This window comes from Oncorhynchus nerka, linkage group LG23 (genome assembly GCF_034236695.1).
Source record: "Oncorhynchus nerka isolate Pitt River linkage group LG23, Oner_Uvic_2.0, whole genome shotgun sequence".
In the NCBI taxonomy this organism is placed as follows: domain Eukaryota; kingdom Metazoa; phylum Chordata; class Actinopteri; order Salmoniformes; family Salmonidae; genus Oncorhynchus; species Oncorhynchus nerka.
In genome coordinates this window covers 55,325,259-55,350,977 of record NC_088418.1, presented here as the reverse complement: position 1 = coordinate 55,350,977, position 25,719 = coordinate 55,325,259, and the positions used below count along the sequence as shown (strand labels likewise).

At 44.7% G+C, this 25,719-nt stretch overlaps 1 protein-coding gene across 13 annotated transcripts in view; it reads right to left on the bottom strand.

Annotated features, from left to right (window-relative positions):
* Window positions 1-25,719, bottom strand: part of LOC115107095 (protein phosphatase 1 regulatory subunit 12A-like) — an 82,996-nt gene that overhangs the window by 26,031 nt on the left and 31,246 nt on the right. For 10 of the 13 annotated variants that reach the window (XM_029630476.2, XM_065008315.1, XM_065008310.1 and 7 more), the window contains exons 3-11: window positions 14,181-14,299; window positions 8,178-8,337; window positions 7,036-7,180; window positions 6,809-6,883; window positions 6,478-6,569; window positions 5,712-5,872; window positions 4,996-5,129; window positions 3,307-3,414; window positions 2,155-2,418 (exon numbers count right to left, since the gene is read on the bottom strand). In XM_029630476.2, coding sequence (XP_029486336.2) covers window positions 2,155-2,418; window positions 3,307-3,414; window positions 4,996-5,129; window positions 5,712-5,872; window positions 6,478-6,569; window positions 6,809-6,883; window positions 7,036-7,180; window positions 8,178-8,337; window positions 14,181-14,299 — 1,258 coding nt within the window. The remainder of the gene's footprint in view (window positions 1-2,154; window positions 2,419-3,306; window positions 3,415-4,995; window positions 5,130-5,711; window positions 5,873-6,477; window positions 6,570-6,808; window positions 6,884-7,035; window positions 7,181-8,177; window positions 8,338-14,180; window positions 14,300-25,719) is intronic. The other 3 variants (XM_065008313.1, XM_065008314.1, XM_065008317.1) reach the window with 3 other exon arrangements.

Genomic DNA, 25,719 nt, shown 5'->3' with positions numbered 1-25,719 from the left:
TCAAACTGTCCACTTAGGAAGCAACACTGACAATAAATGTCACATGCTCTTGTGCAAATGGAATAGACAACAGGTGGAAATTATAGGCAATTAGCAAGACACCCCCAATAAAGGAGTGGTTCTGCAGGTGGTGACCACACACCACTTCTCAGTTCCTATGCTTCCTGGCTGATGTTTCGGTCACTTTTGAATGCTGGCGGTGCTTTCACTCTAGTGATAGCATGAGACGGAGTCTACAACCCACACAAGTGGCTCAGGTAGTGCAGCTCATCCAGGATGGAACATCAATGCGAGCTGTGGCAAGAAGGTTTGCTGTGTCTGTCAGCGTAGTGTCCAGAGCATTGAGGCGCTACCAGGAGACAGGCCAGTACATCAGGAGACGTGGAGGCCGTGGGAGGGCAACAACCCAGCAGCAGGACTGCTACCTCCGCCTTTGTGCAAGGAGGATTACTGCCAGAGCCCTGCAAAATGACCTCCAGCAGGCCACAAATGTGCATGTGTCTGCTCAAACGGTCAGAAACAGACTCCATGAGGGTGGTAGGAGGGCCCGACGTCCACAGGTGAGGGTTGTGCTTACAGCCCAACACCGTGCAGGACGTTTGGCATTTGCCAGAGAACACCAAGATTGGCAAATTTGCCACTGGCACCCTGTGCTCTTCACAGATGAAAGCAGGTTCACACTGAGCACGTGACAGAGTCTGGAGACGTCGTGGAGAACTTTCTGCTGCCTGCAACATCCTCCAGCATGACCGGTTTGGCGGTGGGTCAGTCATGGTGTGGGGAGGCATTTCTTTGGGGGGCCGCACAGCCCTCCATGGGCTCGCCAGAGGTAGCCTGACTGCCATTAGGTACCGAGATGAGATTGGCCCTGGGTTTCTCCTAATGCAAGACAATGCTAGACCTCATGTGGCTTGAGTGTGTCAGCAGTTCCTGCAAGAGGAAGGCATTGATGCTATGGACTGGCCCGCCCGTTCCCCAGACCTGAATCCAATTGAGCACATCTGGGACATCATGTTTCGCTCCATCCACCAACGCCAAGTTGCACCACAGACGGCGGATGCTTTAGTCCAGGTCTGGGAGGAGATCCCTCAGGAGACCATCCGCCACCTCATCAGGAGCATGCCCAGGCGTTGTAGGGAGGTCATACAGGCACGTGGAGGTTACACACACTACTGAGCCTCATTTTGACTTGTTTTAAGGACATTACATCAAAGTTGGATCCACCTGTAGTGTGGTTTTCCACTTTATTTTGAGTGGGACTCCAAATCCAGACCTCCATGGGTAGATACATTTGATTTCCATTGATAATTTGTGTGATTTTGTTGTCAGCACATTCAACTATGTAAAGAAAAAAGTATTTAATAAGAAAATTTCATTCATATCTAGGATGTGTTATTTTAGTGTTCCCTTTATTTTTTTGAGCAGTGTGTATACGTATACATGTACGCACACACACACTTAAAAGTTTGGGGTCACTTAGAAATCAAAATACAGTGTAGACATTGTTAATGTTGTAAATTATCAGCAACCATCACTCCTGTGTTCCAATGGCACGTTGTATTAGCTAATCCAAGTTTATCATTTTAAAAGACCAATTGATCATTAGAAAATCGTTCTGTAATTATGTAAACAGCTGAAAACTGTTGTTCTGATTAAATAAGCAATAAAACTGGCCTTCTTTAGACTAGTTGAGTATCTGGAGCATCAGCAATTCTGAGTTTGATTACAGGCTCAAAATGGACAGAAACAAAGACTTTTCTTCTGAAACTCTTCAGTCTATTCTTGTTCTGAGATATGAAGGCTATTCCATGCAAGAAATTACCAAGAAAATTAAGATCTGGTACAACGCGGTGTACTACCTTCACAGAACAGCGCAAACGGGATCTAAGCAGAATAGAAAGAGTCAGAGGCCCGGTGCACAACTGAGCAAGAGGACAAGTACATTAGTGTCTAGTTTGAGAAACAGATGTCTCACAAGTCCTCAACTTGCAGCTTCATTAAATAGTACCCGCAAAGCATCTCAAATCTCAACAAATCTCAACAGTGGAGAGGCGACTCCGGGATGCTGGCCTTCTAGGCAGAGTTGCTAAGTCCTATAGGGTCACAGGCACTGAGGCCTGGGGTCAGACAGTGTGGTGTTAGTTAGCTACTGACCTTCTCTTTGTCCTTGTTGTCCAGGGAGGAGGAGAGGCGGGGGCTGGAGGCTGAGCGCATCACCCCGGCCGTGTCCTTCTCCTTCTGGGCCTCCTTCGTGGCCGTGATCTCCGCCAGCGCCCCGTAGCTGCCAGTCTTCCTCAGACCCAGGCGCCACGACGCCGGGGACTCGTCCGATTTCTTCGTCTTGTCATCCTCCTGTTTATCTTTAGGGGAGACCTCTTTAGGAGAGACCTTACCAGCAGGGGACACCTGCTGGGCCACCTGGGGGAGAGAGAGGGGAGAGGGGTTCGTGGTTAGCCGTTAGCCTAGACACGTTAATAAAGGGGGTTTATTCAGAAAGCAGACGAAGGCAGCAGTCCGGGGTTTAGTTTTCTTGGGTGAAGAACACAGAGCAGTCCACAGAGGTTAATCAAGAGGTCAAAAAGCAAAGGAGTTTTGGTGTGGAATGAATCTGCAGAGGCTACTGTCTGATCTCTGGCAGCACTCTGGCAGCACAACAAAATGCAGGGGATGTTTTGAGTAGAGGCGCATGTTGGAGGGGGAACCAAAGGTCTGGAGACATGCATGAGACACCACAAGTGACTTGTACCCCTAGAAATAACATAACCACGTCTAGGTCGACGGCTCCCTTGAAAAAGAGACATTGGACTCAATGGGACTCCCTGATACAATAAAGGTAAAAGTAATAAACTCCGGTATTAGACTTTTGACTGAGGGACAGAGTACAAACTCCTTACTCTCAGCAGCAGTGGCAGGCCTAGAATCAGACACTAAAGAGACTAAACACCATTCACTGATAAACTCCAGTTCGTGCATGGATGGATGGTACTGGTTCAATTCAACCTGTTAGGGTTTAGAGGACTGTTAAGTCCTCACAAGCCTTGGGCACACTGCACACATAATGGCCAGAGAGACATCAAATAGACAATATTTAGAGCACATGAGCCACAGAGAAAGCATTATAGAACTGTGTTTGAAGACGCATGCAGAAAATAAATGTTTTGGCGGGGAAGGGACTGTCACTAGGGGGGTTAGCAAGAGTGTTGACTGGATGGGCTATTGGGGTCAGGTGATTAGGCAAGTTGCGGTTTGGTGGGAAGGCAACAAGGGCATGGTAACTAACAACTCTGGAACACACCAATGCCTCACCATGGGTTTTTTGGGCACAAGAGAAATGCCAGTTTTGCGCAAGCCTTGACGCCACAATGCAGGACAGCTTGGCTCCGCCACAGGCAAGAGGGCAGTAATATAATCAGACTAAAGCCAACCAAGACAAGAGCCATGATGAGAGAGGGGCGGACAGAGAGAAAGAGAAACAGAAACAGAGTAGAGAGACAGAAGCAGCAGCAAAGACGGACAGTACCTTGCACAGACAGAGACAAAGACATATTTTAAGGCCTGATCACACCACACAATGTTTACTGATAAGGGGGTCAATCGTTTCTATTGGTTGAGTGAGTGACAGCTCTCGCAGGACACGAGGCTTTTTGAAGAGACAAGACAATGCTAGTCTCAAAGCGGACATTGTTAATCGTTTTGATCACTCTCGTTAGACAGAAGACATTGTGTGTGTGTGTGTGTGTGTGCTAGGCATTAAAGTAGGAGGGGAATAAGGGCATTTCCACGAGAGATAATAGGAAATATGGATAACTAGGATAGTGATAGGTATATTTCATAGTCTGGACTTCAGCTTGAATGCAGAGTCCTCCAAGAAAATGCAATCAGATGGAGGATACATCCAATGGGAGAGATTTCCATGGGCACAAAACTTGACAATTTAAAAACGTGACCATTTAAAAGTATTGGACTTCAAAGTGACGTAAAAACAGTAGTAGTATAGACCGGGAATTGTTTGTAGCGTAACAGGTTTTTTTTCTTCTAGTTTAATGATACTGTGCCAGTGGGGTTGAAGGAAAGACAGTACGTTTGTAGTATCATTAGGATAATGTGGTTAAGTCCCCCGCCTCAGTTCTTATGAGGGAATAAAGCAGAAGAGCCCTCTGAAGAGAGTAACAGGTCTACACTTAAAGACACAGTATATGGACTGAGGTCACCGACTACATTGTCAGCTGCAGCGCCACATCTGCACTGCAGAGGGCAGCAGACAAAGGGAAACTGTGGGGCCATTTTTTTATGATAAAATCCCATCCTCATTGTGTCTCGTAATAATCAACACTGCTAAAATATCTGACTGATGACCCCTGGAAGGACACAGGTAAGGCCAACAGTGTTAGTGTACCGTTAACATCGCGCAATGACTACTCACCCCCATGTACAACCACTGCCATGTTTGTTGAAGACCAGATCTCCAGTTCTTCAACTAATCGTAACTCTTACGCCCTGGGCCTCTGACACTTGTGTCTGTTCAGTGTACCGCAGGCGGCGACAACAAGACCTACACAAGTGTTGTACTATTCATGTGACAAATCCAACGTAACCCCCTTTATGTAAACTCCGTGTAACTTGAGCCAAGTGTGAAGCGTGGGTTTGTGTTAACGCTTTAACTAAATAAGACATTGAATTATATCGATCTGTATACCGGTGAGGTGTCCAGATGTCTCATCTCAGGGCCTCGCGTGAAAGCTGCATTCATAAACTGAGCTTAGGCATCGCTATGTATCCCGGATGACAGGTTACAGCCTAACGCGTCAGCGTTTAAACCTTCCTTTTAGGTTCTATAACTAACAAACTTCTGGGACACGGAACCACTTGGTCAGTCATGTGACTGTAGAAAGAGTTATTCAGTAGTGGGAGCTGTAAAGAAGTGATAAACTCTCTGCAGAAGAGGCTGACAAGGACTAGTGGAGGACTGCAGTGGACCTATCCACCAGGCCGTACCTTCTTGACAGGCGAGGTGAGAGTCACCTGGTTAGTGGGGCTGGTTGGGGAGGTGGACACCGTAACGCTGGTCGGCGTTGGCACCACAGCAGTGCCGTTACTGTTGCTCACAGGGACAGGCGTCTTGCTCTTGTCTGGAAGGGAGGAATAGAGGTGCCAGTATGAGTTACTGATGCATAAAGACAGGTCTATACTTCATCTAACTACATGTCCTATTTTAATGGTCAACAGACAAGTGTCGTTGGCAATAAAATAAATGATACTCAAGTAGACTGTCTGCAGACCGTCATTGCAACTGTTGTTTTTAAGATATGGTCTGATTAGCCAGGTAGCAAGCTACAGTGCTAGCACCAAACCCCTCTTCAGAAATGTGTTTTAGTACTAAAATAACTTTTAAAACAGATGGGTTTGTTGGTGTTAAAATAGAACAGGTATGCTTTTTGGACCATATTTTGCTGATGTCATGCAGACCGTCGTTTGTGTTTATTCTTTTTCATAAAGATAACGACCATAGGGGATGTCATAACCAACAACGTTCATGTCGTTGCAACAAGTGTATACAGACACCATTCAAAAGAGTACATCTACAACACTTACAATCAGTTCAACTAATGTAGACAGGGTCTAAAGTCTTCAGACTTGGACTCTGGGATAATGGCTTAGATTGAAATCAGGTTTAGAAAGACCCTGCCTGCCATTGAGGTTATTGTACGTACCGGCTTCAGTCTCAGACTCCGAGTCTTCCTCCTCTTCCTCCTCGCTGGAGCAGCTGGACTCTTGGTCCTTCTTGCCCTCCTCTTCCTCGTCCACCTTCTCCGGTTCCAGGGTCTCGATGCGCAGGGCGGGCTTCTCGGGCTCCAGGAGGAGGGTCTCTTTGCTGGAACACACACAGAATGTTTGGTACTTTCAGTCTGCATGGATTCATTATTATCAGACTACAAAGACATGTGTGCACCATTTCAGAGTAACACCCATAAACCTCCATATTATCAGGGTGCCTCAATGACTTGGAGCTACTTTCAATGTACTGAAAACATGGTATTTCAAACAGGCACTTTAACGATGGTTTGCCCCGTGGCCTAGACCTCATATCAACTGTTATTAGTCACATGTGCCGAATAGAACAGGTAGACCTTAGAGTGAAACGCTTACTTACAAACCTCGAAACAAAGCAGTTTAAAAAATATCAAAAATAAAAAAGGAACAGGTTATTAGAGAGCAGCAGTAAAATAGTGAGACTATATACAGGGGGTACCGGTACAGAGTCAATGTGCGGGGGCACCGGTTAGTCAAGGTAATATGTACATGTAGGTAGAGTCATTAAAGTGACTACGCATAGATAACAGAGTAGCAGCAGCGTAAAAGAGGGGGTGGGTGACCTACACTGGGGTTAATGCATAAAAGATTAACAATCCATTACATGACTGTATTTCACGGAGTGACTACCTAATGTCACCCCACCCCCCCAACCAGGACATTTACCTCTTGATGGATTTTAGATTTTGATTGTTGTCCCCGGTGGTCGTCGTTTCTATCAAGGGAGACTTCTTAACATCCTTCTTTTCACTATTGAGCTGCAACGGGAGAATGTTTTTTAATGACTGACGGCAGTTAGTACCCTAACGTCAAACTTTCAGCCGTGAAAAAAAACAGAATTGTCAGATTTGATCAAGGGCTTGTGCTATGCTTACACCTGCAAGGCATATACCAGTGAGTCGCAGTTTCACTTTTGACAGCTATAATAACAGGTTATGCAGTTCATCCAGGCTCAAATGAAAGCGCTTATGTAAGCATTAGCCACACACTGGCTTACCAGATTCTGCTTCTTCTGTAATTCCTCTAAGTAGCCAAGGACATCTTCATCTGCAACATCAAAAGATGTCTGACCCTGAGGAGGAAACAGACACTTCTCAGAACTAGTGTTATGAGAAAAGCACATATGTGCAGTACAGTACATTACGTAACAGTACATGCTCCATATTCAACTGAACCTTAGAGGGTATGGATAGAGGATGGAGACTCCGTAGAAGTACTACCCACCACTTTATTGATAAGGTCCATGTCACACAGGTTCTCCACCAGTATCTTGCAGGCCTCCTCTTTGCCCCAATGTGAAGCAGCGTGGAGTGGGGTCCAGCCGTCAAAGTCTTTAATATTTACATCATACCCTGCTTGGATTAAAAGCCTGGGGGAACAGAGGGGGGGAAACAAAAATAGTATTTGAGATTTAGCTAATCTTGTTTTCTTGGATTTTTTTTTATTTGATTTATTTCACCTTTATTTAACCAGGTAGGCTAGTTGAGAACAAGTTCTCATTTGCAACTGCGACCTGGCCAAGATAATGCATAGCAGTGTGAACAGACAACACAGAGTTACACATGGACTAAACAATTAACAAGTCAATAACAGTAGGAAAAAAAAATGGGCAGTCTATATACAATGTGTGCAAAAGGCATGAGGAGGTAGGCGAATAATACAATTTTGCAGATTAACACTGGGGTGATAAATGATCAGATGGTCATGTACAGGTAGAGATATTGGTGTGCAAAAGAGCAGAAAAGTAAATAAATAAATAATGGTTCTGAAACCTAATCTTATCAGTCGTTGCCAGTGTCCAGGCTTTTGCTACTGTGGCAGCATTATGGCTGTATTTTGTATTAGTTATGCAAAAACAGAACCCAAAGACAAATAAATGAAAAAGTATTCTATCAACTATTTGCATAAGCACAAATACATTTGTGCAAAGGTTTAAGACCCATATTTCAGTCAATAAACGTCTTGCAGGACAGGAAAAATGTTGACCTCGGAGTGACCTCTGAGTATCTGGTACTCAACATGGTAGATGTTAGTGTTAGCCAACTATGGCAGTGGAGTGTGTGTGGGAGACTTCGTTGGCTGCATTCCCAGGAGCAGATGGACAGGGTGCTGCAGTCCCTCCCTTAGGCGGTCTGTCTGTACTGACAGGACAGAGCTGAAGATGGGCTTTTGATAACCATTGATTAAAATCCCACAAGGGACATGACTATAAGCAGCATTCACCTAAGAACAAATACCTAACGATAACAAGTGGAAATATCTTTTAAATCAGCGTTAATAAAGGCGATAAGTCTAGAATTAAAAGGAATCCAAAGATGGGCTACAGCTTGTTAGAGGTAAAGGCGAGGTAAGGAGTCTGGGCTTACTTTAAAACCTCAGCGTAACCCTTGGCAGCGGCCACGTGGAGTGCGGTCCCCCCGGACTTGGCGTGTCGGACGTCGTTGATGGTTCCGCTGTTGAGCCACTGCCGGGCGTCCCTCAGCATGATCCGCTCCTCCTCCTTCCTGGCCGCCTCGATGTCCACACCTGGTGGGGGCGGAGTTTAACGGTGACCACTGTTAGTCTGGCCTCTGTGGATTAACGGCTACTTAAAAAGAGAGGCCCGTCCCTATAAACACTGGATATTATATAGCAGTAGAAGGCAGAAACTGTCAGGAAATAATGCTGCCTTTCTGACATTCAACCCCAGGGAACTAACATTAGAATATTACAGAAATTATTCATAGACATGAAAACAGAACCCTGAAATTAGCTGAAACTGGACATACCACATGCTTGGCACATATGGCCTTAAGTGAATGAGTTGAATGCTCACACTCAAATTGGGAACTACAGTCCAGAGTTTCATTTGAAACTAACAATGGATGAAAAAGTCAAAATGCGGCTGAAACCCTTTACACGGCAGAAATCTGCCCTGGAATATTACACAAGAACAGGCCAAATTTCCCTACGGTTTACACAGTGGTGTAAGCGAGCTATGGACATCTGACATACTTTGTATGGTGAGGTGTCAAAATCCAAGCAGTGTAGGCATGTAGTTTAAGCAAATAATCCACTTGTGGTTGTGCAAAGCTAGCACTCTTTTCCATTAACTGGAGGCCTCTGACAAATTGCTTATTTCAATATTTTGTCAATGTTATCACTGCTTTGGGACAGAGCAAACAGTACGTTTTCCATGTGGGTCAGTATGTCTAAGGTATAGGCCGGCACTATACAGGCTGTTGCAGGAACAGGCGTGTATTGTCTTGCTGACACTCGACTGGAACGCGAGACGGCTGAAATTGGGAGCGACTGGTGAAGGTGTGTGACTACTCAGCTCCGAGTTGATTGTGCTCAACTACATGAGCATAAGTGCTCTGGGGTGGAAGCCAGCAACACTTCGGCTGATCCTATAGGTTTAGGGTTCCTCGTATGATGCACAGTCATCCCTCATTGGTCAGCTCTTGCAAAAAAGGCTGGATTTTCTTTTTCTATCCATTCATGAAGTCACTTTATTTTTTCCGTTGATGAGAAGGCCAAGGACAGTCAAGCAGCATTAAAAAATAAACAAGATTGACAAAGATCGAATAGAATGTCCAGGAATAATCTGATTTTATTCAGAAATAGATCAACATTAGTTAAATCAGCGCTGGCTAACACTACCTGTCATTGTTGATGAGATTAACGAGCTGAAGCGTGACTAATTAAAAGGACAAAAGAAGATTCCAACTGTCTGACAGTGTGTTAGGCTGGATGGACAGGGAGCAGTTAAGTCCAACCAGAAGTTCAGGCCTGGGGCCAGCGGAGGAGAACAAGGGACCATGATCTGTCAGCTAGGGGACCTGGGCAAGAATTCCTGCCCAAATTCACTGACAAGAGCGCCGCTTGTCTGCATGCTGCGTTTCAATTGTGGGAAGGAATTAAGAGGACTCAGAAGGTCTGAAATGGACTCCTGGCAGCCCAAAAAACAATACTGCTGCACAGCTACAGCTCACCACAGTCCATCTAGTTTGGTTTTACTTTCACATTGTGCATTAAGAGTTAATGGTTGTGACAAAAATACTTCTAGCTAATCTACAGGCCTTTGCATTGAGATGGCCATCCCTTTCATCAACGACACCTTGGGTTACTATGATGTCTGGCTGCATGGAATAAACAAGCCCCATTTGAAAGGGGGATGGGTGTGGCTCTATGAGTCAAATCCCTGACTCATTGCACAAATGAATGTTCCAATGAAACAGAGATTTTTCCAATACAGAAGTGACTCAATGGGTTCAGGCTGGTCTTGGGGGGAGATGGCACTATGGCTGCAGTGTTGAGTAATGCGTTGCCCTTTAGTCCAGTCCATGTGATGCCATTACAGTGTAATACACAATGCACTCCTGTCATAATGGATCTCAATTAGTTCTTTATTCTGCTGGACTGCCGCGCATGCAGCCTGTGGAACGGGTGGACTGTGGTACAAAAGGTGAGATGTCCACAACCTCACAGATGCATGTTTTACAAATGCACCAGCAAGGCAGGGGAACTCTATTAGTCAAGGCATTATCAACATTACTAGCCTTGCAGTAATTGGCCTGTATAAATGTTTATTGCATCTGTTACAATAGGGCCCATCGCTTACTAGAGAGCAGGGACATTTAAGGAGCAGCCTGTACTGGTTCTAGAAAAAGGCAGGGAGACTAATAGATCCTAAGTAGGACTACAAAACAGCAGCCTGGTGGAGGAACTGGACACATTCCAAGCTGCTTTTTCAAGAGAATATTGCACCTTCTACCGGGACCCTGAGAAAATAGAGAAAAGCCAGTAGACCAGAAAACTGACTGATTAAGTCCCCACCACACTCCCTCCCACTCTCTCAAAGCTAGGCCTGCATATGGTCTGGTAAAACCAAAATATCCCAAAGAATCGGCCATGGAGCAAACATGTGAATCCTCTGAGGAAAGTCACCTCTGAGAATGTGATAACACAGGACTAAATTCAGCTGAGGGAAAACCTGTTGACAAGCCCAAACTAAAATTACCCCAAGATATTGAGCAGGGAAACTGTGTGTGTGGGGGGGGGGGAAGACAGCCCTTATGGGCAGCTATAGAGGGAGTGGGGGGTGGTACAGGCAGCCCAGTCACCTGGCCTGCGTGGAACAACTGTCCGGGAGGCAGAGAAGGGATCGGAAGGTGGAGCCAGTCGCCTGGCCGTGGGGAAACAGTGGTGGCTCTTTAACGAGTTTAACCCCATGACCAAGAAGATCTCTTTTGGAGAGGAGACCACACGACGGGAGGTGAACATCCCATTAAAAACATAGAGGGAGTTGCACAACACTGTATCTTACTGAACACAGAGCTGCTCTAGCCATTAGTGGTAAATTCAAGAACAATTGAATGAATTCATTCCCTATGTGGAGTTCCATCGAACAGCTTGGGCAATCCACTCGTGCTGCAACTCTGCTGCAAACTAATTGCCAGGGTAACTGCCCATCGACACAAAAAATGGTGTGGTATCACTGATCAGATACAGCCAGGAGGGAGAAACGTTTGCATGTTTAAAAAGGCCCGGTGGTTTGATGTCTGTCATATGACTGATGGTAAATGCAGTGGTGTGCAACACTGGTGCTGCAGGCAGGGGTTTGTGTGTCTGTCAATAAGGGATCTTGGGAGCTGGCATGCTGACGTCCCGCTCCAAAGCCGCAGACTGCATATCCATCAAGCACAGCAAATGAAGACAAAGCTGCAGTCGGCTGAAAGCTGCAGTCGGCTGAAAGCTGCAGTCGGCTGAAAGCTGCAGTCGGCTGAAAGCTGCAGTCGGCTGAAAGCTGCAGTCGGCTGAAAGCTGCAGTCGGCTGAAAGCTGCAGTCGGCTGAAAGCTGCAGTCGGCTGAAAGCTGCAGTCGGCTGAAAGCTGCAGTCGGCTGAAAGCTGCAGTCGGCTGAAACGAGCGGGGCTCCCGTGGGATAAGACCCCGCCTCCGTTATTTAATTCTCTTAAGTAGCGTAGCATGCTAACGAAACAGGAGAAGAGGTCATAACTGCTGAATGAATTCTGCACATTCAGCCCTTAGGACTGTTAAAAGGGATAGGGCTCTGACCACCTCAGCCAAGCCCTGCTCCAGGTCCCTCCACCTCATACCCTGACCTGGTTCATGTTACTGGGGCTAGTCTGGTTCTACTTAAGGCTGGGCTGCATAACGTATTTAACTATATACCATTACTGCTGCATGGACCGGTTTGAGTTTGTACTTTACCTTCTGTAAGGGTATTTGTAAGTTTGGTTTGTTAAATGTGATACGCCGTGTGTAATGTCCATTTTATAGCTTACACGCTACTTGAGTCATCCCTCTCCATGCCACTTTCCACACAGACCTAGCACAGCCCACTGTCACTCGAGGGCTTTGTTGTTGCTTGACCACGAGACACATAGCCAGAGTGAATTTACGAACACGCCCCATCTATTCCGATTTCAGAGCACTCGTCTGAGTGTGCCAAAGCGCAGAATAGCTGATGAATTTACGAACGCTCAACACCTGCTGAAAATGGCCGGTGTCAGTAAACACTGGCAAAAAAGTTGTTGCCAGCATCACAGTTAATCACCAACACTCTGGATAACATGAAAACAGCTTAACCAGCTCTGCTAGGGCAAGTAAAAGGGTGAGTGATGTGTTCTCATTCATGTCTGGAATTAACTTGCAAGCTAGCTAATTTTAGCCAGTTAGCTTGACTGCCGTTGTGAGGTCAGATTGCTCAGATCAACACTACTCCTCGGCCAGAGCATCCAGTGTGTGCTCGAAACCCTCCGAGCACGAAAACAATCGGAATTTACAAACACCCGGAGCGTTCTCTGGCACACGAGTGAATTTTACGAACACACCCTTAATTCAGTCTGCATGGTCAATGTAGCACAGACTATAGGGTCCCTTAGGAAACACAGACCATCACTTTGGTTCCTACCCTGTCAACTCCTCCCTGGCATTTTCATACGTTGTCATGTCAAACACTTCAAAATGCCCACTATTATTTAGATTCTAACTATATAATTAGAATAAATATTATATTTCCATGATTCCAACAGTTTACCCAATTGTTTTGATCTAAATCAGTAGGCAAATCACAACTGCAACATTTGGTTAAAAATAAGGCCTAGTTTTTTTTGCAGCCTTACGTGGCAGTGTGGACATTCTCAAATGAGTGCAGGAAATGCAGATTTAATTATTATTAGTATTTTTCAGTTGAAGTTGAATTGAACAGTAGAAAACAGATTGGAGAAACATTCCAAGTGATTTCAATGGATCTATGTGTTGCCACTGTAGGATCACTCACTACTCAAAGCAAATGTAGAGCTTTAATTATTTAAAAAACATAACATACCGTCAAAAACAATTTCACCTAGTTCTACTAAGGGTGCAAACAGAGGGGGTGGGCCTGCTGTCTGATGAGCTGCAACCTCACTTCTAATTATGGCTGGTGGCTAACAACGTAAAACAGGGCAAAGGTGTCCAGCCACACTTAGTGGATTTGATGAGAGGCGAATTTGGAATGGCTACTAGGTGAAGGAGAGCGCCATAATCTTCCGACAACGCAGCAGCATCATGAGCAGAGGAGCGGTTTGTCCCAGGGGCCATTAGCACGTCTGAACAAGGCCTCCCACCAGAGCGTGGGGTGGGAGGGGGGTACATTTCATCATCTCAAGAACACAGGGCCAAAAATAGAAAAGGCCTTCCATCCAGTTTAGAATCATCACAAAGAGAAATACAGAGTTTAAGTGGATCGCATTAATCTCCATTATGTAACTTCTCCACCGAGGCAAAGCTACCGGGACTGGGTCGCACTTGATTTCATAAATGCTTTATGACATGGTACACGCATGACATACCTGGACATCATGTACGTAAGCATGGTATTGGGTGAAGTAGTAAAGGGGGAATTATACTAGACCAGTGAGATGTTGACCATGGAGGATGTAGTGCTATTGAACCAAGCGGAGTGCACGCCACTGGAGGCCTGCCAAGACCTGCTTCCTGATATGACCGGAGGCCACAGCGGCCTAGATGCATGTGCCACGATCCATTGCTCACACACACACACACACACACACACACACACACACACACCTCTCATCCCTAAACAGTCTATTTGGAAAGGCAGTGCATAACTGCCTGCCTGGTATGTAGCAAACACAGAATGACACTAGCAAAGTAGCAGCACTCGTGTGTCATTAAAAAGTAATCTAATTTGAAACCTTAATGAAAAACATTTCCATTATGTCGTTTTAGTCCCATTAATGATGTGCTTGGTGGACAACGTTTGACCGGCAATGGTTCAACTGAAAGCAGAAGTGAAAGTTGTTGATTATCAGGTCAGTGTGGGGCAGACAGTGATTCAGTGCTGCGGTCCGTCTGTACCTTGTCGGTTGATCTCATTCTTCAGGAGCTCCTCCATGGCCTCCTCCTCAGCGATGTCCAGTGGTGTCTCCCCTTCACTGTTCACCACCCCCACACTGGCTCCCTGGCCAATCAGATACCTGCACAAACACACACTTACTTAGGGCAGGTAAATGGTAGTCCAAGTAGTATTAGTAACACTCAGTAGTAGTAAATTCCTTCATCACTGAATCAATATGGATGGATCAAGTCTCTTATTTAACCCAGGTGAATACAGGTTCACTCAAAATGCCTAGGAAATCATGTCCATCTCAGGCCTATATAAAGCTACTGCTGTAGGCCTATGAAAGGTTTGAAGAGAAAAATGGTCAAAAGTCTAGCAAGACACATTTACAAGGATTGGAAAATAGATGCATTTACAAATTACCATAACTCTGTCAATTTGTTGTTCACCTGCAGGGAAACAGTCGAGTGAATATATTATGAAAACCTGTATGTCATAACCAGGGATTCCGTTACGAAAATGTGGCGCCAGACATTTGACCAGCAGCATGTAAACATTTTAGTAATTCATATTAACAGAACATACAAGTTGAGGATCAACAATGGGTGGTCTTTCTTACCAAATTCTGAGTCGCACTTTGAATAATCGTCCACATTTTCCTCAGCCAACAAGACAAGTAACGAACAGCAAAATCACTAGCCTTTGTCAATCTACTAACCCCCATAGTAGAAAAAGTGAACTATTCTATTGGTCAGCTTGTATAAAAATAAATGGCTTATTCCAAACAGATTGTGGGACAATTGTAGGATGATCTCAAACAGTCATACAACCAGTAAGTCTAGGCTACATTAAAAAAAACACCTTAAAAGGCAAATGAGTGATGCAACATCAGACTGCTCCGGATCCGACCGTAAGGCACTACAGAGGTTAGTGCGTACAGCCCCGTACATGACCGGGGCCAAGCTTCCTGCCATCCAGGACATATACACTAGGTGATGTCAGAGGATGGCCCCCCAAAAATTGTCAAAGACTCCATTTACCAAAGTCATAGACTTCTCTCTGCTACTGCACGGCAAGTGGTACCGGAGCACCAAGACTAGGTCCAAAAGGCTCCTGAACAGCTTCTACCCCCAAGGCATAAGACTGCTGAGCAATTAATCAAATTGCCACCTGGACAATTTACATGGACACCCCCCTCCCCCCTTTTTTTACACTGCTGCTACTCGCTGTTTATCATCTATGCAGTCATTTTACCCCTACATACATGTACAAATGACCTCAACCTGTACCCCACACACACGGTAACAGTACCCCTGTAACCATTTCTTTAACTGCATTGTTGGTTAAGGGCTTGTCAGTAAGCATTTCACAGTAAAGTCTACAACAGCTGTATTCAGCGCATGTGACAAATAACATTTTTATTTAGTTAACAACTGTAGCATTGTAGCTAAGCCTAACCCTTTTCCTAACCTTAACAGTCTCCTAACCTGCCATGCTAATTCACCTAACCTGCTGTGTAAACAAATCTGTCGCGAAACCATCAGTTTGCTTAAGGCCGGAACTGACCAATGGCAGGTTCCTGATATCAGGGAACACCCATTTCAAGAAACACCCCAAATTGCAGTCTGTCATTACACCATATTCACCTGAGGGGTTTACTGTTGTATCCCTCCACTGACCTAACCACCTGAGGGGTTCATGCTGTCATTCTAGTACCCTGCCTCTAATCAGACAACTAGTTCACACATTCACTGCATAATTAGCCTAGTGATTCACCCGTGTGGTCAATCACGCTCCAATTATCTTTTCCCCATGGATTTCTCGCCCTGTGCTGGCTGATTCAAGAGGCTCTTGGAACAGCAGGAGATCTTGACTCCTGCTGCTACCAATTACAGCCGTGGAGAGACGCAGACCCTTCTCATTAGAACACACCACTTGAAACTGGCGCATTCCGGTAACTTCCCTCGTAATGGAGATTCAGCGACCGCCGTTACATTTTAGAGTTCCACATTGTCTTTGAATTCACTTTCACCCCATTTTAGCTGGGTTTTACAAGGTGTGGTTGGGCCTTGTGGTTAGGAGTTCACCCTGCCATCTACTGCCGAGCGATGTGTTTGAGATCGGTTGGGTTTGATCAAAATTACTTGGTTTTCGATTTTGAAATAAAAAAAATTGTGGGTTGAATGCTGTAACAGAATAAAACAATTACCAAAAGTCGCAAGATGGTGGTGACTGCACAATACTGCTTATTAGGGCCGGGAGATATGGTAAAAACAGCATATCATGAGATATACAGTAAAAGTCAAAAGTTTGGACACCTACTCATATCCGGGGGTTCTTTATTTTTACATTGTAAAATAATAGCGAAGACTTCAAAACTATGAAATAACATATGCAATCATGTAGTAACCCAAAAAAAAGGGTTAAAACAAACCCTTCGCCTTTATAACAGCTTTGCACACTCTTGGCATTCTCTCAACAAGCTTCATGAGGTAGTCACCTGGAATGCATTTCAACTAACAGGTGTGCCATGTTAAAAGTATGTTTTTTGGAATGTCCAATCAGTTGTGTTGTGGCAAGTTAGGGTACTATACAGAAGGTATTTTACCACAGGGCTAAGTCTAAACTATGGCAAGAAAAGATCAAATGAGCAAAGAAAAAATGACAGTCCATTAGTGTAACTTCTTTGGGACTGGGGGCAGTATTGAGTAGCTTGGATAGAAAAGGTGCCCAGAGTAGACTGCCTGCTACTCAGGCCCAAAAGCTAGAATATGCATAAAATTAGTAGATTTGGATGGAAAACAGTTTCTAAAACTGTTTGAATGATGTCTGTGAGTATAACAGAACTCATATGGCAGGCAAAAACCTGAGAAAAAAAATCCAACCAGGAAGTGGGAAATATGATGTTTGTAGGTTTAAGTCTTTGCCTATCCCATATACAGTGTATATGGGGTCATATTGCACTTCCTAAGGATTCCACTAGATGTCAACAGTCTTTAGAACCTTGTTTGAGGCTTCTACTGTAAAAGGGGAGAGAAAGAGAGCTGTTTGACCTAGAGGTCTGGCAGAGTGCCATGACGCGCACTCCCGTGAGAGGTAGCTGCGTTCCATTGCATTTCTAAAGACAAAGGAATTCTCCAGTTGGAACATAATTGAAGATTAATGTTAACCTTTTTGGGATATGGGGCAGCATTTTCAATTTTGGATGCGTGCCCAGAGTGAACTGCCTCCAACTCCCAGATGCTAATATTTTTTATTTATTTCACCTTTATTTAACCAGGTAGGCTAGTTGAGAACAGGTTCTCATTTGCAACTGCGACCTGGCCAAGATAAAGCATAGCAGTGTGAACAGACAACACAGAGTTACACATGGAGTAAACAATTAACAAGTCAATAACACAGTAGAGAAAAAAGGGGAGTCTATATACAATGTGTGCAAAAGGCATGAGGTAGGCGAATAATTACAATATTGCAGATTAACACTGGAGTGATAAATGATCAGATGGTCATGTACAGGTAGAGATATTGGTGTGCAAAAGAGCAGAAAAGTAAATAAATAAAAACTGTGGGGATGAGGTAGGTGAAAATGGGTGGGCTATTTACCAATAGATTATGTACAGCTGCAGCGATCGGTTAGCTGCTCAGATAGCTGATGTTTGAAGTTGGTGAGGGAGATAAAAGTCTCCAACTTCAGCGATTTTTGCAATTCGTTCCAGTCACAGGCAGCAGAGTACTGGAACAAAAGGCGGCCGAATGAGGTGTTGGCTTTAGGGATGATCAATGAGATACACCTGCTGGAGCGCGTGCTACGGATGGGTGTTGCCATCGTGACCAGTGAGCTGAGATAAGGCGGAGCTTTGCCTAGCATGGCCTTTTAGATGACCTGGAGCCAGTGGGTCTGGCGACGAATATGTAGCGAGGGCCAGCCGACTAGAGCATACAAGTCGCAGTGGTGGGTAGTATACGGTGCTTTAGTGACAAAACGGATGGCACTGTGATAAACTGCATCCAGTTTGCTGAGAAGAGTGTTGGAAGCAATTTTGTAGATGACATCGCCGAAGTCGAGGATCGGTAGGATAGTCAGTTTTACTAGGGTAAGCTTGGCAGCGTGAGTGAAGGAGGCTTTGTTGCGGAATAGAAAGCAGACTCTTGATTTGATTTTCGATTGGAGATGTTTGATATGGGTCTGGAAGGAGAGTTTGCAGTCTAGCCAGACACCTAGGTACTTATAGGTGTCCACATATTCAAGGTCAAGCGGGTGCAGGCAGCGATCGGTTGAAAAGCATGCATTTGGTTTTACTAGCGTTTAAGAGCAGTTGGAGGCCACGGAAGGAGTGTTGTATGGCATTGAAGCTCGATTGGAGGTTAGGTAGCACAGTGTCCAATGACGGGCCGAAAGTGTATAGAATGGTGTCGTCTGCGTAGAGGTGGATCAGGGAATCGCCCGCAGCAAGAGCAACATCATTGATATACACAGAGAAAAGAGTCGGCCCGAGAATTGAACCCTGTGGCACCCCCATAGAGACCGACAGAGGACCGGACAACATGCCCTCCGATTTGACACACTGAACTCTGTCTGAGAAGTAGTTGGTGAACCAGGCAAGGCAGTCATCCGAAAAACCGAGGCTACTGAGTCTGCCGATAAGAATATGGTGATTGACAGAGTCGAAAGCCTTGGCAAGGTCGATGAAGACTGCTGCACAGTACTGTCTTTTATCGATGGCGGTTATGATGTCGTTTAGTACCTTGAGTGTGACTGAGGTGCACCCGTGACCGGCTCGGAAACCAGATTGCATAGCGGAGAAGGTACGGTGGGATTGTGACCTGTTTGTTGACTTGGCTTTCGAAGACCTTAGATAGGCAGGGCAGAATGGATATAGGTCTGTAACAGTTTGGGTCCAGGGTGTCTCCCCCTTTGAAGAGGGGGATGACTGCGGCAGCTTTCCAATCCTTGGGGATCTCAGACGATATGAAAGAGAGGTTGAACAGGCTGGTAATAGGGGTTGCGACAATGGCTGCGGATAGTTTCAGAAATAGAGGGTCCAGATTGTCAAGCCCAGCTGATTTATACGGGTCCAGGTTTTGCAGCTCTTTCAGAACATCTGCTATCTGGATTTGGGTAAAGGAGAACCTGGAGAGGCTTGGGCGAGGACCTGCGGGGGGGCCGGAGCTGTTGGCCGAGGTAGGAGTAGCCAGGCGGAAGGCATGGCCAGCCGTTGAGAAATGCTTGTTGAAGTTTTCGATAATCATGGATTTGTCGGTGGTGACCGTGTTCCCTAGCCTCAGTGCAGTGGGCAGCTGGGAGGAGGTGCTCTTGTTCTCCATGGACTTCAGTGTCCCAGAACTTTTTGGAGTTGGAGCTACAGGATGCAAACTTCTGCCTGAAGAAGCTGGCCTTAGCTTTCCTGACTGACTGTGTGTATTGGTTCCTGACTTCCCTGAACAGTTGCATATCGCGGGGACTGTTAGATGCTATTGCAGTCCGCCACAGGATGTTTTTGTGCTGGTCGAGGGCAGTCAGGTCTGGAGTGAACCAAGGGCTGTATCTGTTCTTAGTTCTATATTTTTTGAACGGAGCATGCTTATCTAAAATGGTGAGAAAGTTACTCTTAAAGAATGACCAGGCATCCTCAACTGACGGGATGAGGTCAATGTCCTTCCAGGATACCCGGGCCAGGTCGATTAGAAAGGCCTGCTCACAGAAGTGTTTTAGGGAGCGTTTGACAGTGATGAGGGATGGTCGTTTGACTGCGGCACCGTAGCGGATACAGGCAATGAGGCAGTGGTCGCTGAGATCCTGGTTGAAGACAGCGGAGGTGTATTTGGAGGGCCAGTTGGTCAGGATGACGTCTATGAGGGTGCCCTTGCTTACAGAGTTAGGGTTGTACCTGGTGGGTTCCTTGATGATTTGTGTGAGATTGAGGGCATCTAGCTTAGATTGTAGGACTGCCGGGGTGTTAAGCATATCCCAGTTTAGGTCACCTAACAGAACAAACTCAGAAGCTAGATGGGGGGCAATCAATTCACAAATGGTGTCCAGGGCACAGCTGGGAGCTGAGGGGGGTCGGTAGCAGGCGGCAACAGTGAGAGACTTATTTCTGGAGAGAGTAATTTTCAGAATTAGTAGTTCGAACGGTTTGGGTATGGCCCTGGAAAGTATGACATTACTTTGCAGGCTAACTCCTCCCCCTTTGGTAGTTCTATCTTGACGGAAGATGTTGTAGTTGGGTATGGAAATCTCTGAATTTTTGGTGGCCTTCCTGAGCCAGGATTCAGACACGGCAAGGACATCAGGGTTAGCAGAGTGTGCTAAAGCAGTGAGTAAAACAAACTTAGGGAGGAGGCTTCTAATGTTGACATGCATGAAACCAAGGCTTTTTCGATCACAGAAGTCAACAAATGAGGGTGCCTGGGGACATGCAGGGCCTGGGTTTACCTCCACATCACCCGCGGAACAGAGAAGGAGTAGTATGAGGGTGCGGCTAAGGGCTATCAAAACTGGTCGCCTAGAGCGTTGGGGACAGAGAATAAGAGGAGCAGGTTTCTGGGCATGGTAGAATATATTCAGGGCATAATACACAGACAGGGGTATGGTGGGGTGCGGGTACGGCGGAGGTAAGCCCAGGCACTGGGTGATGATGAGAGGTTTTATCTCTGGACATGCTGGTTGTAATGGGTGAGGTCACCGCATATGTGGGAGGTGGGACAAAGGAGGTATCAGGGGTCTGAGGAATGGGACTAGGGGCTCCATTGTGAACTAAAACAATGATAACTAACCTGAGCAACAGTATACAAGGCATATTGACATTTGAGAGAGACATACAGCGAGGCATACAGTAAACACAGGTGTTGAATTGGGAAAGCTAGCTAAAACAGTGGGTGAGACAACAGCTAATCAGCTAGCATAACAACAGCAGGTGAGATGGCATTGACTAGGCAACTCGGCCGACAGATAAAACAAACAAGCAGAATGGAGTACCGTGATTAATGGACAGTCCAGCGTGCATCAGCTATGTAGCCAAGTGATCAGAGTCCAGGGGGCAGCGGTGGATGGGGCAGGGGGGCTGGGCTGGCGAGTGTTATCCAGGTTAAGAAAACTAACAATGACTAAATAGCTTGTAGCTAGCTAGCTGGTTAGCTTCTGGAGGTTCTTGAGTGTGTTCTAAAAATAAAGATAATAGCGATTCCGTATCACATTGGGTGAGGCAGGTTTCCGGAAGGTATAAACAAAAAAAAATTAAAATCGGGAAGAGATAGAAAGTACATATGGGCCACTGCGTTTTTGGGACGCGGCGATGCAGACGGTTAGCAGGCCTGTGCAAACAAGCTAACAGATTAGCAGGCCGGGGTAAACAAGGTAGTAGTTAGCGGACCTGGGCTAAACAAGCTAGCAGTTAGCATGCCGAACTAGCAAGCAAGGAGATAGCAAGGGCTAGAGAGTTAGCCTTTGGAGGACGTCGCGATGGGGTGAGTCTGTTTATTCCTCTTCATGCAGTGATATCGATAGACCGGTCGTAGTCAAGGTATTGTAGCCCAGGAGTATGCTAGGAGCTCTGGCCGGGCTAGCTTCAAGCTACGTGGGTGGAAACGCTAGCCAGGAGTAATCAACCAGGGTTGCTGTTTAGCTCGATAGCTAGTTGCGAAGATCCAGCTGAAGAATGTTCCGTTTGTGGTGGGAATCCGGGGGTAAAAAAATAAATAATAAATAGGTCCGTTATGCTCTGGTTAGCGTTGCGTTGTTCGAACTGGCGAGAGCTTTCCGAGCTAAAGGTTAGTTGATGACCGGTTAGCTGAAGACCGCTAGCATAGCTGGTAGTTAGCTGGCTAGCTTCAGTTGAGGGGGTCCGGTTCCGAAGTAAATATAACTACTTTAGGAAAAGTAGCTACATTGGCGGGTTGCAGAAGAGTAATTGGAAGCTTAGGTTTAGCAAAATGTTTTTAAAGATATGCGAAGAAAAAAAATATCTAAAACGAAAAAGAGACGATATTTACAGAGAGACGATACGACAGGACAACTTACTTGGTCCAACATGATGCATATTATTATTGGATAGAAAACACTCTGAAGGTTCTAAAACGGTTTGAATGATGTCTGAGTATAACAGAACTCATATGGTAGGCGAAAACCTGAGAAAAATCCAACCAGGAAGTGGGAAATCTGAGGTTTGTAGTTTTTCAACTCGGCCAACAGTGAAGATACAGGGTGATATTAGTTGTGTTTCACTTCCCAAGGCTTCCACTAGATGTCAATAGTATTTAGAACCTAATTGGGGATTCAACTCTAAAAGGAGGGGCTCATAAGGGCTCTTTGAGTGAGTGGTCTGGCAGAGTGCCACAGCCTCGGTCTGGCGCGCTCACGTGAAAGGTAGCTACGTTCCACTTAATTTGTACAGACAAAGGAATTGTCCGGTTGGAACATTAATGAAGTTGTTAAAAACATCTAAAGATTGCTTCCATACTTAGGTTGGCATGTTTCTACGGGCTGTAATGGAACCTTTTGAACTTTTCATCCGACGCGACCTGAACGCGCTTTTGGATTTGTTTACTAAACGCCCTAACAAAAGAAGATATTTGGACATAACTGATGGACACTATCCAACAAATCAAATCATTTAAGGTGGAACTGGGATTCCTGGGAGTGCATTCTGATGAAGATCAAAGGTAAGTGAATATTTAAAATGCTATTTCTGAGTAATGTTGACTACCCATTATGGCGAGTATCTTTTTGGCTGCTTTGTTGTCAAAAGGCTGTACACAGATTATTGCATGGTTTGCTTTCTCCGTAAAAAAATTAAAATCTGACACAGTAGTTGCATTAAGGAGAAGTTTATCTAAAGTTCCATGTATAATAGTCGTATCTTTATCAATGTTTATTATGAGTATTTCTGTAAATTGATGTGGCTCTCTGCAATATTACCGCATATTTTAGAACTACTGAACGTAATGCGCCAATGTAAACTCAGATTTTTTAAAATATAAATATGAAATATGAGTGTCATCTGATGATCACGGGACGATTTAGCTAATGTGAGTAGCAAGAACATTTCCCAGGACAGACATATCTGATATGGGCAAAAAGCTTAAATTTTTCTTAATCTAATTGCACTCTCCAATGTGCAGTAGCTATTACAGGGAAATAATATCATGCTATTGTTTGAGGAGAGTGCAGTTATGAACTTGAAAATGTATCAATAAACCAATTGGGCACATATGATACATTTTGAACAGAAATGCAATGGTTCATTGGAACAGTCTAAAACTTTGCACACTGCCTCCATCTAGTGGGCCAAATCAAAATTGTGCCTAAACTAGAATACATTGTGGCCTCTTGCATTTCAAAGATGAAGAAAGAAAAATTATTTGTATTATCTTTTACCAGATCTAGTGTGTTATTCTCCTGCTTTAATTTCACATTTCCACAAGCTTCAAAGTGTTCCATTTCAATTGGTGTCAAAAATATGCATATCCTTGAGCTACAGGCAGTTAGATTGGGTGTCATTTTAGGCATTTTAGGCAGAGGAAAAAAAGGGGGTCAGATCATTAAGAAATTAAGGTCAGTCAATACGGAAAATATCAAGAAATTTGAAAGTTTCTTCAATTGCAACATATTTCCAAAGTTGTGGCAAAATGGCTTAAGGACAAAGTCAACGTATTGGAGTGGCTATCACAAATCCCTGACCTCAATCCTATAGAACATTTGTGGGCAGAACTGAAAAAGCGTGTGAGAGCAAGGAGGCGTACAAACTTGACTCAGTTACACCAGCTCTGTCAGGAGGAAAGGGCCAAAATTCACCCAACTTATTGTGGGAAGCTTGTGGAAGGCTACCCGTTTGACCTAGGTTAAACAATTTAAAGGCAATGCTACCAAACACTAATTTGGTGTATGTAAACTTTAACCCACTGGGAATGTGATGAAATAAATACTTATTCTGACATTTCACATTTTTTAAATAAAGTGGTGATCCTAACTGACCTAATACCCTGACTACACAGCTCGCATTGCAAAATAAATTTAGGAATCCATGTTATTCAATTATTGCACCCACACTGCTCACGAGCATCTAGTTTGCCAAGGGCTAAAATAGAAGACATTTCTATTTCTGACGCAGATTGTGCTGCAAGTCCTGCCTCTCCCATCTCCTCATTGGTTTATAGAAGCAGGTACCCACGTGCCATCTCCTCATTGGTTATACCCACGTGGGTGATTGAAAGAAACTGTTGCCGGTCGTCGTGGTAACACTATGAAAGTTTAGATGCCAATCACCATATACGTTCAAAGATGAAAAGGCCTGGAAGGAGGAGAGATGACTAGAAACGAGTCGGTTGACAGTTGTGCGTGTGGATTAATTGTCGGAGTAGAGGGCCTTGTGCATTTCAGATAAAATAACTCAATAAAACTCTGTTTAGATCCCCGGACAAATTAGCTAGCAACAGCATGCTAGCTAAATAGGACAAATTAGCTAGCTAGCTAAATTGCCATACATGTTTAATGCTTTTTGACCTGTAATGTAATTGGTTCAGAGTTTGTTTTGATATTTTAACCTGCGTGGCATGATCGCGTTTGGTGTGGGGGGGGGGGGACAATAAAAATTATTTAATGTACGGTGACGCACATGCATAGCCAGTTTGGGTTCTGTGTAAGACAGGGAATATTTACGATGATTAAATGTCAGGAATTGGGGAAAAACTGAGTTTAAATTTGGCTAAACTTCCGACTTCAACTGTGTGTATGTATGCATGTATTCGAGGTTGACCGATTAGGGCCGATTTCAAGTTCTAATCACAATCAGTAATTAGCATTTTTGGACACCGATTAAGGCCGATTACATTGCACTCCACGAGGAGACTACGTGGCAGGCTGACTACCTGTTACGCAAGTGCAGCAAGGGGCCAAGGTTAGTTGCTAGCTAGCATTAAACTTATAAATAAACGATCCATCTTAACAATATCACCTGTTAAACTAGTAATATCAACAGTGTTGTTATCTAGCTTGTCCTGCGTTGCCTGTTAATTTATCATTGAATCACAGGGGATGATTTAACCTTTTGCGTGTAGGGGGCAGTATTTTCGTTTTTGGCTTAAAAAAAACGTACCCATTTGAAACGGCCTTTTTCTCAGCCCCAGAAACTAGAATAAGCATATAATTGGCAGATTAGGATAGAAAACACTAAAGTTTCCCCAAAAAATATTGTCTGTGAGTATAACAGAACTGATATTGCAGGCGAAAGCCTGAGGAAAATCCAATCAGGAAGTGCCTCTTATTTTGAAACCTCTGTTCCTATGCAAGCCTATCCTCCATTTAAAGGGATATCAACCAGATTCCTTTTTCTATGGCTTGCCTAAGGTGTCAGTCTTTAGACACAGTTTCAGGCTTTTATTTTGAAAAATGAGCATGAAGGATCATATTTGCGCAACTGAGTAAAGCCGCCATTGTTCCTCCCGCTGTTTTTGAAAAACCTAGACACTCGGTTGATACATTATCGAATATATATTTTAACATGAGGAATGATTATAAAAAAACGTTTGACATGTTTCTGTGGACATTATGGATATTAT